Genomic DNA, 13827 nt, shown 5'->3' with positions numbered 1-13827 from the left:
TTAGCTTGGTGTACGTTTAAGGGTTGTGTACCCTGTACTGTTTTTACCTGGGGGTGTTTTGAGGGGTCGTGTACCCTGTACTGTTTTTACCTGGGGGTGTTTTGAGGGGTCGTGTACCCTGTACTGTTTTTACCTGGGGGTGTGTGTTCTAAGGGGTCGTGTACCCTGTACTGTTGTTTTTACCTGGGGGTGTGTGTTCTAGGGTCATGTACCCTGTGCTGAAGGGTCGTGTACCGTGCTGAGTTTTCAAGTGTCGTGTACCCTGTACTGTTGTTTTACCGAGGGGTGCGTTGAGGTGTTGTGTACCCTGTGCTGAAGGGCTGTGCTGTGTTTTCACCGGAGACTTCTTGCTCTGTCAGGTGAGCTATGTGTGGTGTGCAGAAGGGTGAGAGTGATGAGGGAGTTACAACTTGGTGGTGTTCTCCATTCTCCTAGACCTGCATAATATTACCATTGTGTACTTTCTATTTTTATTCAGTATTGTTGGAAAGTGGATATCCTCCTATCCTGAGTTCTTTCAAATTTGCAATTTGTTATTTGTAAATTGTATATTTCTTTCATATTGATGTTATCAAATGGTGTGTACTTCCATTGTATATTGTTATAAAAATGATTGTTTTCCCTAAGTGAAGGAGATGTGTTGTAACTTGTAATGTTGCTTTACATCCTTTCCCTTAGATACCTGTTCCCAGCTGCTCAGCCAGTATGAATGTGATGTGTGTGTGGAATGTTAGAATACCTGATGAGGTGGTGGAATGCTGGAATGCCTGTGGAGTGGAGAGAGACTGTTGGATTGTGTGGGCTGAGCAGCAAGGATGCTGCTCCTGGTGGGGCTCAACTTTATACCGTCTACTTATCTAGATCTGACCTGTACCAAGAGTAATAAACCTCTTACTTGCAACCTACTACATGTCTACCTCTGGACTAAGTTTGGATTACATCAGAACACTTGCCTCCACATCCACACACCCCTCTTAAAAACTTTTAAAAGCAGAACTCTCTCACGTGGGGGGGGGGGGGGGGGGGGGGGGTTAAATAAAAAAAAAAAAAAGCTCTTGAGCCGAGGTTATTGGGTGGAAGAGGAACTCCGCGAGTAGGGATATGAAGATGGGAAACAGCAAGAAAATCATGCACTCCCATGGCAAGACAGCCAACCAAGGATAAAGAATGGGGTTACACAACTCCCATTGTATGTTGTGGTATTGTCCACAATGGCTCTTTCGAACACGGTTTACGATGTCTGTAGCCTAGCGTGACAAAATGCCCCGATTTCCAAGAAAGTCCTGATTTTTCGTCATTTGCCCTGGCAGCCAGACTGTTTTACTTATAACTAATAAATGGCCCAGTTTTGGGGAGAGGGTTGGGTAAGCGTGCACATTAGATTTCAAATATCGAGTGCAGGCTCACATTTCCACCAGCCCTCGTGTTAAGTCAGTGAGTGGACAGAAGATAATCATTTTAGTTTTATTAAAGACTCCTCTGCTGTGCCGTACTGTCTCAAAGAAACAGCTCAGCAGGGTGTTAAAGAGGCAAGTCAGCTTCTGAAAAGGTCTTCAGCTTACACCCAACATCAAGGGCTTTCCTCCCAGCATCATTACAACATGTGGGGTGTAGGATGGGGTTATTTATTGAAAACACTTGTTTGCATTACCTTGCGCTTGATTAACAGAAGAGGGCACAACTTTAATATCATACCGTGTTTTAATGAGAGGTCCTCTTATATGGAATTTTGGTTTCATATTGTAGCAAAGGCAAATATTTTTATGGATCCTTGTGCATCTCTCCACCACCTTCTCTTCTATCGCAGTCACATTTCTCTTCTGAAGTACTGCTTTATAGTGTGCTTTCAGTTGTCTTTGTACCTTTATAGATTCAAAACAACAAGTTCCAGATTGCAACCAGGCTAATGACCTAATCATGGGGCAACTTCAGAACTCTAATGTCTAAAGCTTAATTAAATGGACCAAATTGTGCAATCTGTAAAACGCTGATCTTATTTGCCGTTCTCACATAGTCTGTCTTACAGGTTTACAGAATGCACAAGTGTTGCAGCCCCTTCTATGACCATAAGTGTTGTCACTATAGTTAATGAGAAAAGAGTTTAATGTATTTCGTTGCAGAATTCTTTTTTTAGCCCTGATTAGAACGCAAACTAGCTAACACAGATAATACTGAGCATACAAGTTGTATTTAATTGCCCCTAGCGCCATACTGTCTCTTTTTCCTATGCTGGATCAGACCTGTCAAGCATGTAAGGCCGTCAGTCGATGGAAAATGATGGTCCTACTTCTATGTATGTGGAATATGCCAGTTTTTGTTTTTCAAAATCTGGTGGCCCTAAGTGAGACCTAACAATAACTAAGTTGCTTGTATATAGTATCTACTGACAGTCTTGGGGTTCCTTAGTAGTTAAGGAAGCGTATGTTACTATAAGCGACAGCAACGGTACCAAGTTTAAACATTAGATTGATAAAAAGCTCACAGGTGAACGTACCTGTGATTCTGGGATCGCCGAAGGATCCACAGATTACAGTTAATGGATTACATTAAATACGTAGAAAATAGAGCTTACATTGGCATTTCTTAACATTAGCGGCAGCACGGTATGGCCTGCATAAGAGTTCAAAACAGAACCCGGTTACCTACTTCCCGGCTGCTGAGATCGAGTAACTTGGATTTTTGGTTCTGGTTGATTAAAGGCTCTCGTAATACACCTTACAGGTGCCTATGTGTTATCTATTTCTAGAGAAAGCCGCCCTAACCTGCTGTCGGCAACAGGAGGTCATATATTTTCTTTAGGCACTACGAGGAATTAACTATGCCCTTTGTAAAAACATACTTCGCAGTGTCCGTCTGATGGGACACATTAACAGTGCATTTTAAAAGAAAGCGGCGATCTCTTTCCCACAAGCTATAGTACGATATTGCAGAAGGGTGCCTTTTATTTGGGGAGAGCATTTAGCACACTACTGCAAGTGAACCACAATAGACGAGGCTGACTGCTGCCGGGCCCTGCTCTAGGGTGTGCTGTTCATCTACAACTCCTCCCCCACCAGAGCCTGAGGGATAACATCCACGTCTACAGAAAAGGAAGGCGTGCGAGCCTATGCCCGCCCCCGATTGTGCGTTTCCGTGATTAGAGAAGGCATGAACTGTCACGTCACTGGCCGTTTAAAGCACTAGAAAACCGATGAAATCACATGAAACATCGCCCACCACAGAGTTAACCAAGGAAGACGAAACTTGTGCCATTAGGGGCAGGCCGCAGCTCTACCCAATAGTTACCAAGGGTGGGCTGGAGCTCAAAGAAAGCGAAAGTAGGGTAGCAACTGGAATTCTTCGGCTATGTAAACTCAATTGAAGGCAGTGTTAGTATCAGGGAAAATGTAGAAAGGGTGCGGACACCTCCGGCATCAGAGAGCGGCGATTAAAAAAAAGCCCACTAGAAAATTAGAAAGAATTATAGGACAAGAAAAGTGCGGGGTAAGGCGCAGGATATAGGCCGCCTTACCCTACCCCATGCCATGCCTGTCTTCTTATGTCCTTTGGAGTCTAACCAAACTTTGAAAGTTGTGGTAACGACGCCACTGTCTGCGGTGGGCAGGAGGCCAGGTCAGCAAGGAAGCAGAACTTCAAGTTTTCCAGGGGCATCCATGAGTAGTTCGCCCAGTCCAAATTCTAACGTTGCATTCTGGGACTTGCAGTCCCGTTTGTCCCATTACAAATTCAGGACTATAAGTTCGACAACGGGAAGCAAAAACATAACTAAGTGAACATGAGAAACGTCATCATGAGAGGGTAAATAGATAGTAATCTTCAAAATAAAGTAAAGGGGTGTTTCTAATGCCTAATAAAGAGCTTTTAAAGAATACAAACTTTAGGGGTCGAAAGGTTTCCAACGACCCCCAAAAAGACTTAAAAAAACCCACAAAATTGCCTATAGTTACATGGACGCCAATAAAGGAGAGGAGGCTGAGGTTTAAAAAAAGGAGGGCAGTAATGGGTTGATTTTAAATTAGGGGGTGGGGGGAAGCCATAATAGGGTTGGGGCAAGCATGGGGCACAATACTCCCTGAACCCAAGAGAGGGGGAACAAGACCCCTTAGAACCTGGGCACTCACCGATCGCCAGCGTCACGAAGGCCACCTGTATGAGCAGGGACAGCCAGCTAAGCAGGTAGATGAACCACATGCTGCAGCCGGGAGAGGCTTAGGGCGCCTGCCCCGGGGCGCCCTCCCCAGCCCCCGCCGTGCAAAGCTGGAAGCGGCCAACGGGCTCCCGCTGCGGTGCTGTGCAACTTGCACCGGAACCAGAGAGCCGCTGCTGCGTCTTCCGGAGCCAGACAAGCGCCGTTAAAGCTCCGTGAGAAGCCACAACGCCACCTGCAGGCGGGAGGCTAGACAAGCAGGACTGTAGCCTCTGAAGTGTCCTCATAGAAGAAAGACACCGTCCCTGTAGCCCCAGCAGTCCGGGGGTAGTCATAGGTCAAACTCATATGTCTGAATTATAAATTTAGGGAACTAGCTTGCCTAACGCGATAATGTTACATTTTCACTTGTACAAGCAATTCAAATTTTTTCATGAAATTGTTTTTTATTTTGAAAACTTTGTTTTTAGTTGGAATACACGTACACAATATTGCATGTATACATTCTACTTCTAACAAGCTAATCAGATTATTAACTCACGTGACAGTTTTAAAAAAAATGTCTTTGAACTGTAATGAAGTATGTAAGTAGCATGCTTATTTTTAGGTCTCGCCTGACCCAGCGCATGCGCTGGTCTGGCGAGACTTATGGAGAGGGCTCCAAAAAGTGCTACCAGGCCAGCCTAGAGCTACAGTGCATGTGCGCGGGCGCGCGCGCGCTCGACTGAGATTACTTTCACTTTCTCGGCCGCTTTAATGTTTGATCGCGATCACTTTCGCGGCCGTACGGCCGCTTGGCATAGCCAATAGGTCTCGCTTTTGGGACCTTATAAGTATTTAGTTATGCAACTGTTGCATGGCTAAACACTTATAAGGTCCAAAAGGCGAGACCTATTGGCTATGCCAATGCTTGTTTAAGTCTGGTGTTTGTAATGGTGCCGAAGCAGAACCTTTTGATTTTACAAAAAAAATATATATCCCGGCATGCCAACCCTGCCGATTCAGACGGGAGACTACTGATTTCAAGGCTAGTCTCCCGCCTCTTCTTCATTCCTGCATGCAAAAGCCCAGTTACTCGGTGGACTTCTGTCGAAGGGCCTGGTCTTGTGTGCCTTGGTGTATGTTTATTAATCAAAGGAGAGTGAACCCTCAACCAGTACTTGCTACTGGTGGTGTAAGCTTAGCTGCCAAGGTTTCAGATTGCTATGTTTAACATTTTCATAATTTCAGTGTAATTATGAGTGACATTGCAACAACTATGAGTGACACTTTCTCGCGAGCAAAATGAAGCAATAAAGATGAAGGCAGCATATAAATATCAGAAATTACACCCACTTCAGCAACAAGAAACTAAGAAGATCTGAAAACTACTCCAAAGCACCAGAAATGGAAGGGCACCAACCTAGTACTCGCGAGCCGCCGCAGACAGCAGAACGGGCATTGGCAAGCCTCAGGAGAGAGAGGTGCACACATAATAGCCAGCCAGGACGTTGTTTATTTCAGAGAGTACTGCTTAGTCAACTCTAATAAAAATGATTACTGAGCAGTGCAGCTGAGCGGTGTCTGGCCTAGTTGGCGCACGACTACCTGCCTTACCCTGCAGCACCAGATCACACCAACAGGCTGTAACTGTTACAGAGCTACTACAAACACCGGGCTCTTAAGTAATATCGCTGCTGGCTGAATGAATGAATAATAGTTTTGTAGAGCGCAAACTTTGCCTAAAGGCGTCAAGGCCCTAGGGACAGAGTCTTAAGTGGGAGGGAAGAGATTTAGCTGTTAGAGTACGAAGAACCATGTTTTTAAGGACTTGGAAAAAAGTGGATGCAGCTCTTGACAATAGAGCGTTGAGAGAGAGTGTTCCAGAGCTTGAAGGGGGCAACGGAGAAGGTTCTTCCCCCCCACCTGGCCCTCCTGAACCTAGGGACTACCAGCCAGTTTCTGTTGGAAGACCACAATTGTTTGGAAGGGACATACCGTTGGAAACTTTTTTTGATGCCTTCGGGACCAGAATTATGAAGAGCCCTATTGACAAGTGTTGGAAACTGGATTATTGGTAGGGGCAAATGTATGTCTGCCCTGGCAATAATATTTTTATCTTTAAAATGACACCAAAACAACAAAAATCCAATGTAGGAACCGGAGATATGAATTTTCAAAGATTTAGCATTATATAGCACTTCGAAACATATAGCGCCTTATTGGGATATCTGGTCACGATAGACCGGCTCAAAGTCAAAGATTCAGGCCGACTGAGATGGAGTCCTGGGCGGCTACCACTCAGAGTAGGTCCCGGTCACAGTTTTTATGTTCGGACTTAGAAACTTTTCTGGAGCTTTTCTTCCTGGGGTCCCTCAAAGTTCTCAGCCAGTCAGGATTCAGTGAGGGTTCGCCGGATTGCCTTGCGATTAGCTCCCGGTCAAACTTATGGAAGTCCGACCTCTGGAGCGTTCCAGCGGAGCAAACCCAGGATCCAGGCCGACACGCGGTTGAAGGCAGGCGGCTTGGCTTTCGTGGTTGCTCCGGGTCACCTTTTCTTCGTTCAGACAGAAACTTTTACGGAGCTTTTCTCACTGGGTCCGTCGATGCTTTTCACCAGGCCGGATTTGGTGAGGGTTCGCCGGCCTTGGATTTCTTCTACTCCCAGTCAAACTCTGGAAGTTGGACATACGGAGCTTTCAGCGGGACGAACCTGAATAGCTTGGCCGGCTCGCGGTTGAAGGCAGGCGGCTTGGCTGGCCAGGTCGAGTCGGTCCTTCTATGGAGCTTTTTTCAAAGTTGCTCCAAAGTTCTCTAAACTTCTTGAACTTCTTCCTGAAGTTCCTCAAGGGGTCCCAAAGTGTCTCAAACTCACTCCAAGGGTCTGGAAGCTCCAAGATGGTTCTTAAAAGTTGAGGACTTCAGTTCCCACAATCCACTTGGACAAAACCATTACAAATCCTTCTAGCCCTCTCCCATCAAGAGTCATTAGTTAATAACTTCCTACCATGCTAACCCATGTAGTAGGAGATTTGCAATGGGAAAAATGACTTGGGCCATATTTCCAGCACCAGGACTTACAAAAACATATTTTATAAGTACTTGGCTTATATCTACAGGACCCCCACCCCATGGGACAACTAGGGGATACTTTAGGGGTCCTGAATCTGTAGAAATATTGCAGATCTTCCCTCCACAGGGCTCCTAGCATCAGAGTCGAATTTGGGCAGCACTTTATCACAACGTGGGGAGTGAAATTTGAAATTTCACTTAACCCAGGGCATATAAAACTCATTTTATAAGGGTCTACCTTATAACTACCTGACCTCCCACCCCTGCGACACCTAGGGGAGACCCTGGGGTTTCTAATATGCCAAAACATTGTAGGTTATCTATTTTTAAGTGCCCCAAACCCCAATGTCGAGTTTGAGCACAATTTACTTTTTAAAAGCAGTCCTGCCACCCAGGGCTACTTTTAAACTGATCCCAGGCCTCAGCAGTGCACACATGCAATTGCAGAAAAGCTACTGGTCTTCAAACTGCCATGCCCTATTGTGGGTTAGGGACTCCTAGGTAGTTTTAATCTTCCTGCCTAATATTTAATAGGGTCTGATAGGGTAGGTCATGCCAACCACAGTGGTACCCCAAACCGTAGGGTACCCTAGTGTATGTAAGTGTTTTCACTGTATTCTAAATGTGTCTCTTTCAGCATAGCACTGGCCCTGGGCCTAGTTAGGCAGAGCCCAGGGTCAGTTAGAGTCAGTTACCACCAGTACCATTAAGGAAAAAGTTGGGGGGTGCCCAGGGCAAAGGATGTCTTTGCAACAACAAGACATAGGGCCTTGAACAGAATTCTCTTTTCTAGAGGAAGCCAATGTAATTTACGAATTGCTCCAGAGACTCGGTGGAATTTAGGAAAATCCATCACAAGTTTTGCTGCTGCATTCAGTACAAGTTGCAGTTTATGAATAGATCCCTTGTTGATGTCCAGATAGAGGGCATTACAATAATCGAACCTGGACAAGACCAGGGCAACAACTGCCTGCTTTCGAGAAGAGAGAGAAAGACATGGAAAGATCTTCCTCAAGATCCTGATAATGCCAAAACAGGTGAACGCTGTTCTATTTATCTGAGGGTCAAAAGAGAGTGAGCTGTCTACTATTACACCAAGATTCTTTGCAGATACAGCAGGACAGGGGCATGGGCCGAGCATTTCAGGCAACAAAGACTGGGACGGGACCATATGGATAGTTGACTGCCAAAAATCAGGACTTCCATTTGGTCCCCAATGAGTCGTAGGTAGTTGTCTGCCATCCAAGCGGCGATGGCTTACATGCAGCTTTTAAAATTAGCTGCAGAAGCCTCAATGCTGTTGGTAATTGACACAATTATTTGTGTGTCATCCGCATAGGACAAAGCCTCCAGCCCAAAAGGCCAATGGAGCGACATAGATGTTGAATTATTTAGGACTCAATGAGGAGCCCTGTGCACCCCACAGAAGGTGTGAGTGGAATCAGAGTAAAATTGGTCCAATTTTACTTTTTGAGACCTATCTGTGAGAAATGAGGACAAAAGCTCCAAATTCGTTAAGACGGCTGTCCAGCCTTGTTGGCGAGATGGTATCGAAGGCCGCAGAAAAATCTAAGATAATTAGTAGAGAAGTATTCCCAGCGTCTATTTGAATACGTATATTATTTAGTGCGGATGTTAGGGCAGTCTCAGAGTTGTGGCCACTCCTGAAACCATACAGTGAGCCATCAAGCAGGTGATGGTGCTCTAAGTAGGTGTTAAGGTGGGTATTTAGATGCTTCTCTAAGATCTTTACTGGGACTGGTAGCAATGAAATTGGCCGATAATTTTTGAATTCTGAGGGGTCCAGGTTGTTTTTTTTATAACAATGGTTTAACCACTGCTGTTTTCCAGTTGAGTGGGCACTGCCCCAATGAAATGGCCAAGTTAAGCGTGGTCGTTAGGTGAAGGACAATCATCTCCCTTCCTAATTTCATAGTCTTCTGGGGGCAGGGTTCCAAAGGGGACCTAGATGTAGTTCCCCCTAAGAGATGATCCATAAGCTCATGGGACAAGGATGGGAAGGCAGATCGTTTGGCTTCCCACCTCATTAAGTATAGGAGGGCTATGAAAAAGGGCGCTAGTAGTTTGAGCTGTGTTAGACTGCACTGAAAGTTGGACCAGCACCATTACTGCTCCTCATTACCATAACAAGGTATCAAGTTCATGCTAGGGGCCAGATTCACTCCGCTCGGCAGGCATGAACAGAGGCTCTGGGGAAGTTGCAGCCCCTAGTGACTGCTCCCCAGGGCTCAGATTCTATCTTGTTTATGTGTAGGCCGCACTCACCTGCAGCAGCCTCCTGTGCAGGGGGTGTGCTCAGGCACTCCTATGCTGAAGGGAAGCATGGAAGCAGGGACACTGGGTGGAGACGGGGCAAGTGTAGGGTTTTCTCTGGTGTTTTAGGTGGGTGTGGGGAAGAGATTACTACTGGTGGTGTAGGCAGGTTTGTGCATCGTGCCTTACTTGCTGTGGCACTGCAGAACACTGCTGTTTACCTGCTGTGAAGCACCGGCAGGGCAGCATGCCATTTGTGGGGTTAGGTGCTTAGTGCAGACCCCTTCACTCCCAGTGGAGGAGTGTGGGGTTCATTACCTGCTGACTGCATGCAGGGTGGCATGTGGATAATCCCTAACTTGTTCGACAAAGAGTGACCTCTTTTACCTGCCGAGAGGAGCAAGACTCCTGCACCTCTGCACCGACCCGGGGAAGCTACTCTGGGCCCACGTGGAATGAGATTAAGTTTGAAGGTAAGGGGGCGGATTCCTGTACCTGCTGCCGGCACTGTCAGCTCCCGGAAGCCATCCTCACTGTCTGAACTTGCCATGGCATCTTCGGAGGTGTGTGTGAGATGATCCAACACTGCCATCATCCTCTGTCTGCTGCTAGCCTGGCTAGAGAGGGGGCGACAGCTACATCCTTGGAAACAGAGGTGTGGTGCAACCACAATGCAAGGGTGCTGGTTATTGACTCCCTCTGGGTGATGCTGCCCCCTTCTCGCTCTCTCTCCATCTCTCCATGTGTGCTGCTGCCTTCAGACTCCTCGCTCCATGGGCTCAGCTGCAGCCGCCCTCCCCCAGGAGTCGAGTCGACAACTCCTCGCCAGCCACGGCATGCATTCGGAGATGCCAGGTTGCCTGTTAGACTCCATCACTCTAGTGGTGGTCCGGACTGGGACAGGGCCTGCCTCTGGTCAACAGACTTGAGTGTCTATCACATTATTCAGTCTGACTGAGTCACTTAACAAACATGCTGTGCGAACAGCTGCGACTTAGCACAGTTCTAAAGCTGACACACTTGAGTCTGCCACCTACCTGCTCGGCGTGCGGGTCCTCCTATGTGTAAAGAGGGCGAGTCTCACTCGGTAGTAGCCATTGCTATTTTTCAACACTGACTCACTGTGACACTCCGTCATGTGAGTGTATTGTAATTGTATTGTAATTGCATTTATATAGCGCTTACTGCCCCTGATGAGGCGTCAAAGCGCTTTTTCGGCGAGTAGCACGCTACTCCAGGACCCATAAAGGATTAGTGTTGAATTAGTATAGTGAAACATGCAAGTACATTTTAAGTGGTGGATAGGTTAGTCAGTTATTTGGATTCGGAAGGATAGCAGAAGGATTGAAGAGGAGAAAAAAAAAGGTTTGTATTTATATACCTTTTGTTACCCCTGATGGGGTGATGAAGCATGCTACTCCGGAAACCCATAAAGGATTAGTGGTGAATTAGTATGGTGAAATATGAAAGTAATTTGAGTGGTGGCTATTAGTCAGTTATTTGGAGTGAGAAGGATAGCGGAGGGATAGAAGGGGAGGAAAGGTTTGCATTCATATAGCACCTGTAAATGCTCAATCTCTGCAGGCTCTACTGGCCAGGGTAAAATCTGGTTCACCAAGGACTGCTGTCCCCCGCACATCTTAAAGGACGCATTTTCGGCCTTTTCTCCCCCTATCCTGACCTTCCTAAACGAATCCCTATCTCAGGGTAGGGTTCCCAAACCTTTCAATGATGCAGTCGTAGTCCCCCTCCTAAAAATAAAGGAGCAGACCCCCAAAATCTCTCTAACTACAGACCCATTTCTCTGCTGCCCTATTTGGCGAAGGTCCTTGAAGCTCATGTAGCAACGTGTCTGTCTAAGTTTGTCGAGCAGTCTGACTACTTAGACCCCCACCAAGCAGGGTTCCGCCTTGCTCACTCCACAGAGACAGTAACTCTCGCAAAACTGGATGCCTTACGAGGTAATGCTGATAAAGGAATCCCTCAGGCCTTGGTCCTTCTGGACCTCTCGGCCGCGTTTGACACGGTCGACCATGTCATCTTAATGGACCGTGTCAAACAGGCCAGCATCCGCGACTCGGCCCACAGTTGGATCAGGTTCTTCCTCAGCAACCGCACTCAAGCGGTACGCTTAGCCCCCTTCACTGCTCCTAAGCTACCCACAACATGTGGGGTCCCTCAGGGATCGTCGCTGTCCCCCTTGCTGTTCAACCTGTATCTGATACCCTTGATTCAGTCCTTGAAGGAACGTAAAACTATCACCTTTAACTATGCAGATGATCTCCAGTTGATCTTCACAATAGACAACGCCCCTGAATCAATTCGGGATTTCCAGGGTACCATGCTTCATATTCGGCAGTGGATGGACCAAAACCATCTGAAGCTGAACAAGACCGAGCTAGTCCTGAACGGGAACAGCCAAATCCTCTGGGGCCCACACTATTGGCCTACAGAACTTGGAGCTCCCCCCATCCCATCCTCCTCGGTAAAAAGCCTAGGGGTGATCATCAATAATGATCTATCTCTAAAGACCCAGGTAGGCACGGTGGTGTCCTCCTGCTTCTTCCAGCTCCGCAGGATCAGGAAGATCAATCGCATGTTCATCCACTCAGCCTTGATTCAGGTTGTAGTAGCCCTGGTACTGTCATGCCTGGACTATGCCAACTCTATATACCTGGGCCTTCCACTCTTCCTCAGCAAACGCCTCCAACTGGTCCAGAACCAGGCAGCCAGATTGATCCATCAGCAACCACTATGGCAATCTGCTAGACCCCTGCTAAAAAAACTCCACTGGCTCCCCATCCCCCAACGTACTGCATTTAAGACGGTCTGCATCATCTTTAAGTCCCTCCATGGCTGCAGCCCCAAATTCATCAAATGCCTTCTTCCTAGGTACATTCCCTCCCGCAACCTCCGTTCCGCCAACCTCCAACTGCTGGCCGCCCCGTCTTTTAAGCTTCAACGCCAAGGCGGACGCAGGTTTGTGACTCTGGCTCCCAGACTATGGAATTCCCTTCCGTTGGAAATCCGTTCCTGCAACAACCTCCCAAGCTTTAGGAAAATGCTTAAAACATGGCTATTCACACAGGCCCACGAGTAGCTCCTGCTTGGTCCCGGCACACACTAGCGCCATGAAACGTCCCGGTGAACGTGCGCTCTACAAGAAATTATTAACATATTAACCTGTTACCCCTGATGGGTGTTGAAGCGATTTTCTGGCGAGTAGCACGCTACTCCGGAAACCATAAAGGATTGTTGTTGAAAATTAGTATAGTGAAATATGAAGGAATTTGAGTAGTGGATATGTTATTCAGTTATTTGGATAGAGAAGGGTAGGTGGCGGGATAGAATAGGGAAAGAGGTTTGTATTTATATAGCGCTTGCTACCCCTTATGGGGTTTTGAAGTGCTTTTTTGGCGAGTAGCACGCTACTCCGAACCCATAAGGATTAGTGTTGAATTACTATGGTGAAGCATGAAAGTAATTTGAGTGGTGGATATGTTAGTCAGTTATTTGGATTGAGAAGGGTTGGGGAGGGGTAGAAAAGGGAAAAAGGTTTGCATTTATATAGCGCTTGTAACTCTGATGGGGTGTTGAAACGCTTTATTGGCGAGTAGCACGCTACTCTGGAACCCATAAAGGATTAGTGGTGAATTAGTATAGTGGAATATGGCATTTGAGAAGTGAACATGTTAGTCTGTTATTTTGATTGAAAAGGATAGTGGAGGGATAGAAGCGTGAAGGATTTTGATTTTGTTTTCTTTTTTTTTTTAGGTCTTAGCAGTAGGAGTAGGCTTTTGGATGAGTAAAAAGGGGTCTTGGAGGGGAAGAGTCAGAGGGAAGAGTTTAGAAAGGTTTGTTTTGGGGGATCGGTATAGTAAAAGAGGTGTCAGATGATGCAAGGAGGGGTAGAGTAGGAGAGAGTCTAGAAAGGGTTATTTTGGGAATCTTGGTACTGGTATGGGGTTTGGGATGAATGAGAGAGTGAAAGTAGAGGATATATTGATAGATGTATAGGGTGAGCGATAGAGTAGTGCATTGGAAAGAGTAGTAGAAAGAAGTTTGAGATGGCTCAAAAAGTTGGGCTAGAAGATATATTGAGAGAAGTATAGGCTGAGAAATAGGGTAGTGCATTGAAAATGCTAAATTAGAAGAAAGTGATAAATATATATAGATCCATAAGTACATTGAAAGTATATAGATGCATAAAGGAGTTAAGTATATGTAGATTAAAGATATTGATAGAGGTACAGGGTGAGAAATAGGGTAGTGCATTGGATATGCTTTTTCAGGAGAAAAGTAACAGACACACAGATCCAAGTACATGGAAGGTACATAGACGCACAATGGAAGCA

The 13827-nt window shown here is 46.3% G+C and overlaps 1 protein-coding gene across 1 annotated transcript in view; it reads right to left on the bottom strand.

Annotated features, from left to right (window-relative positions):
• TEX261 (testis expressed 261) overlaps positions 1–4329 on the bottom strand; it is a 58681-nt gene extending 54352 nt beyond the window's left edge. Inside the window, exon 1 of the mRNA XM_085642706.1 lies at positions 4122–4329. Coding sequence (XP_085498832.1) covers positions 4122–4191 — 70 coding nt within the window. The 5' untranslated portion in view covers positions 4192–4329. The remainder of the gene's footprint in view (positions 1–4121) is intronic.
• Positions 4330–13827: the final 9498 nt, after the last annotated feature.

This window comes from Triturus cristatus, chromosome 2_2, assembly GCF_964204655.1.
Source record: "Triturus cristatus chromosome 2_2, aTriCri1.1, whole genome shotgun sequence".
NCBI lineage: Eukaryota > Metazoa > Chordata > Amphibia > Caudata > Salamandridae > Triturus > Triturus cristatus.
Note: the sequence above shows the minus strand (reverse complement) of the source record. Positions and strands in the feature narration are given on the sequence as shown.